Source organism: Epinephelus moara, chromosome 1, assembly GCF_006386435.1.
Source record: "Epinephelus moara isolate mb chromosome 1, YSFRI_EMoa_1.0, whole genome shotgun sequence".
Lineage (NCBI taxonomy): Eukaryota > Metazoa > Chordata > Actinopteri > Perciformes > Serranidae > Epinephelus > Epinephelus moara.
Window position 1 is genome coordinate 50,656,689 of NC_065506.1, and position 4,761 is coordinate 50,661,449.

The window sequence follows — 4,761 nt, forward strand, 5'->3', positions numbered from 1 at the left end:
CTGTACCTGACTACTGTACCCAGACCTGACTACTGTTCCCGACTACTGTACCCGACTACTGTACCCGACTGCTGTACCTGACTACTGTACCCAGACCTGACTACTGTTCCCGACTACTGTACCCGACTACTGTACCCGACTGCTGTACCTGACTACTGTACCTGACTACTGTACCCAGACCTGACTACTGTACCCGACTACTGTACCTGACTGCTGTACCCGACTACTGTACCTGACTACTGTACCCAGACCTGACTACTGTTCCCGACTACTGTACCTGACTACTGTACCCAGACCTGACTACTGTTCCCGACTACTATACCCGACTACTGTACCTGACTACTGTACCCAGACCTGACTACTGTTCCCGACTACTGTACCCGACTACTGTACCTGACTGCTGTACCTGACTACTGTACCCAGACCTGACTACTGTTCCCAACTACTGTAACTGACTACTGTACCCAGACCTGACTACTGTTCCCAATTACTGTACACGACTACTGTACCTGACTACTGTACCCAGACCCGACTACTGTACCTGACTGCTGTACCCAGACCTGACTACTGTTCCCGACTACTGTACCTGACTACTGTACCCAGACCTGACTACTGTTCCCGACTACTGTACTGACTACTGTACCTGACTACTGTACCCAGACCTGACTACTGTTCCCGACTACTGTACCCGACTACTGTACCTGACTGCTGTATCCAGACCTGACTACTGTTCCCGACTACTGTACCCAGACCTGACTACTGTTCCCAACTACAGTACCCGACCACTGTACCTGACTACTGTACACAGACCTGACTACTGTTCCCAACTACTGTACCTGACTACTGGACCTAGCTACAGTACCCAGACCTGACTACTGTTCCCGACTACTGTACCCAGCTACTTTACCTAACTACTGTACCTGGCTACCTGACTACTGTACCTGACTACTGTACCCATCAGTGCAGGTGTGTGTGTGTGTGTGTGTGTGTGTGTTTGTGGTCTCTGACTGAACACCAGTGTATTAAAAAGTGTAAATAAAGTTTACAGAAACGATGACGTCATGAACTGATCCTGTTGATGTTTTTGACCTCTGCATTGTTTCCTGAGTCACAGTTGTTGTTGTTTAGACAAACACCTGACTTAAGCTGAGTGACACAGAGCACACCTGTGTCCTCTGAAGACACCTGTGTCCCCTGACAACACCTGTGTCCTGTGTCCACTGACGACACCTGTGTCCACTAGAGACACCTGTGTCCCCTGACGACACCTGTGTCCTGTGTCCCCTGAAGACACCTGTGTCCTCTGAAGACACCTGTGTCCTCTGAATACGTTGTGTCGTACAAAGTGAAAGATGCAAAATGATCGAACCTGAAAAAGGTCGAAACCTTGCGACTCCGTCAGGTCATACGGTCGGATGATCCCATCCTCCCTGATCAGACGCACCGGCCTCAGTTTGGTCACTTCCTCCGTTGACTCCGCCACTCTGACATCACAGACACAAACACAGTTTACAGCTGACCTTCTCCTGTGAAAGATTTATTCACCAGAAATTGTTGTGAACCTGACCATCACATGTATTTACAGAAATATTAATGACATCATCTAGCTGAAATAGGAAGACGCCGGTTGATTGGCTCGTCAGGATTCAGGTGGAGACGTTTTATTACAGGCTGATAATACAAGTGTGTTTCTGGGGATCGAACCTGTGAAAGGTTCATGTTCAGTGCACACGATGCTGTTAGAGTCGTCTGTCAGGTGGGATTCTCACCTTTCATGACCTCTACAGTGACAGCATGAAACAGCAACGTTTAACAGGTTATCATGAACTGACTGATGTCACATGACAGATGGCGGAGGATGAAGATCACTGAGGCAGCTGGGAAGTGTTACAGGAACAGAAGCAGGTTGTCGAGGCGATGACACGTTTACTAAAATATTGATGTTAAAATGTTTTTGTTTTGTTTCAGATCATTAAACGATCACGTTTGATTGGTCAACGATGATGTCATAGCTGTAAAATTATAATATAAAAAGACATTAATATTTAACCACAGAAACTGTGCAAACTTAATGTATCAGTGTTAATTGTAAACACAGATATTATAAAATATATATGTCATTAAAGTGTTTAGTAATATTTATAAATAATTTGTTTGTTATTTATGTTTATTTGTTGTTTTATGATGTTTGTGTTGTGTGATTTAAGTTGTGATGAATACTGCGGCGAAGACAACTGACGCCCAGGACAATAAAGACTTTTTGATCTGATCTAATCTTATCTGATCTGGGCCCTATTTCAGAAAGCAGGATTAGTGAAAACTCTGAGTATGTTGAGCCTGAGATGAAACTCTGAGTTTTCCATTTCAGAAAGCCAGCTCAGCGAAACCCTGGGTCAGTTACTATGGCAACTTACTCCGTGAAGCAAACCTGCCTCGCTAGCGGGTTTTATGCATTGCCCTTTGATTCTTCGGCAGGGGCAGTTTTCTGTATAACATAGGGTGGCCAGACATCCCGAAAAATTTGGGACCGTCCCGAAATCCAAGCAGTTGTCCCGAATCCCGAATCCTGCCCTAATTGTCCCGAACATTAAACCAGAGCAGAGTCTGGAGTAGTTATTGCCTGATAAAACATTAAAAATTGATCATGGTGGTTGAGTCGTCCTGCAGCTCCCGCCGGCTGCACATTGGCTGCAGCAGTTCGTACATGAATTATTGGTGTTGTAGTTTTTTAAATTGTGTACAGCCGTGGCGATGAAGTAGTAGATGAAGAGAGTGCAAGCTGCAGCCATGAGGACAGGGAAAGCACAGACAGCCACGAGAAGGAGTGATCTGCACGTTGCAGTGCAGCCTCTTGTTCTAACTGTTCAAAACTGTTCTACAAACTGATTGGCCTGTAACAAATGTACCAGGCGTCTTTTATTTTGTTAGCTTTTTTTTTTTTAAATTGAGTTTAAAGGACAAATGCACTTACATTGATCACTTCCATTAAATAAAACGAGAAATTGGAAAAGGAAAAGGGAACTGGTTACAGATGTATTGTCTCTGTGAGTTTTTACATCTATTGTTGCTTTAATTTGCAGCTATGATTTTAATGAAGCTGACATGTCATGAAAGTCAAGCGCACTATTTTTATATATTAGACACATTAACTCATAACGTTACATCACATCACTTTACATTACCTACTAACACTCTCTGCAGTTCGTTCCCATCACACCTCACGCTGTTTAGCTGCAGCTGACGTGTTAGTGTTTATTTTTTTTCATTTCAAAATCTCCGTCTCAGCTGTGATGAAACAAGCGGCTTTCTGCATTCGGCCACTGAATATCACGTTATCTGCACTCCACTGATGATGTTTTCTTTCAGTGCTCGCCGTGAACGCGCCTCTTTCAGGCTGAACATACTCAGAGTTGATTGAACTTATGCTGATCAGTTGTTCTGGAACCGAAACCTCAGAGTCTCTCAGCTCAGGCTCAGTTAACCTGGGGTCCGTTTCAGAAAGGAGGTTCAACAGACTCTGAGCCTAACCCTGAACTCTGAGTTGAGTAACTCTGAGATGGGAAACTCTGGGTTATGGGTTTCAGAACAGGTGATTTCAATCGGTTCAATCAACACAGAGTTTGTTCACTCTGAGTTAAGCGCGTGCACCACAACTTTAAAAAGCCGTCATCAATGGAGCCCCGATACCACGATTCACCATGGCAACAAGCGACAAGAAAAGGTCTGCATTTTTTACTCCTCTGGAGTTGGATATTTTAATGCGCTCATACAGCGAATTTGAAGCTGTTTTCAGGAAGAAGAGTAACACGGCTGCAGCAACGAAGGAACGGGAGTCGGCGTGGGAGAAAATTACTGCTCGAGTCAATGCGTAAGTTTAAATTTATTTTATACATTTATGCAATCACAATAATATTAGACTACAGATGCAAACAGGTGGAATGGTGTTAAAGCTAAAATTTAGTTCACTTAGATGCAATCCCACCGGCGAAAAAATAACGTGGAAGCAGCTCAAGATTAAATATAAAAACATCGTTCAAACAAGTAAGACTTCAGCATAATAGTCGGGATGCCTCTTTTTTATCATGTTTACCAGTAAATGTCATTCAGCGGCTGTTTCAGTGTGCATTATCCCCATGGCATAAATATATCACAAAATATGTCATAGTATAGTATGGCATAAAAATGCCATAAAAAAGTAATCATATAGTATGGCTTAAACATATAAAAATGTCACAGTATAGTAGGGCATAAAAATATCATTAAAAAAAATCCCATTATATAGTGTGGCAAAAAAAAAATATATATATAAAAAAGTCAAAGTAGGCTATAGATTGGCATAAAAATATCATAGTATAATAGGCCATAAAAGCATCATAAAAAATGTAATTGAATGTTATGGCATAAAATAAATAAAACACAAAAAACAAAAAACAAGGCCTAAAAATACAAAAAAAAAAAAAAAAAATAGATAGCATGGCCTAAAAATATAAAAATGCCATGGTCAAAAAAAGCAGATTTAGAACTAGAACACACTTTAGGATCCAATTTTACCTTGAGGACAGATGATCAAACTCGCTGAAACCCGCGCGACACTAAACAAATGAATGAATGAATGAATGAATGAATCACACTGCGTGTGTGGTGTAAGAGGGAGGAGACAGCTAGAAACTCGAGGTTCATTGAAGAAAACCTGCTCCCGAACAGGTTAGGTTCACAGAGTCAGTTGCCATAGTAACTGACACCGAGCTTCAGTTACCTCTC

General features: G+C 42.4%; 1 protein-coding gene and 1 long non-coding RNA gene across 3 annotated transcripts in view; both read right to left on the bottom strand.

Moving 5' to 3' along the window:
* The window catches only part of LOC126401689 (uncharacterized), a 4,776-nt gene extending 3,420 nt beyond the window's left edge, over window positions 1-1,356 (bottom strand). For both annotated transcript variants that reach the window (XR_007571115.1, XR_007571114.1), the window contains exon 1: window positions 7-1,356. This is a non-coding gene — a long non-coding RNA (uncharacterized LOC126401689). The remainder of the gene's footprint in view (window positions 1-6) is intronic.
* LOC126397140 (intermembrane lipid transfer protein VPS13C-like) overlaps window positions 1-4,761 on the bottom strand; it is a 40,206-nt gene that overhangs the window by 10,313 nt on the left and 25,132 nt on the right. The window contains exon 15 of the mRNA XM_050055724.1: window positions 1,370-1,484. Coding sequence (XP_049911681.1) covers window positions 1,370-1,484 — 115 coding nt within the window. The remainder of the gene's footprint in view (window positions 1-1,369; window positions 1,485-4,761) is intronic.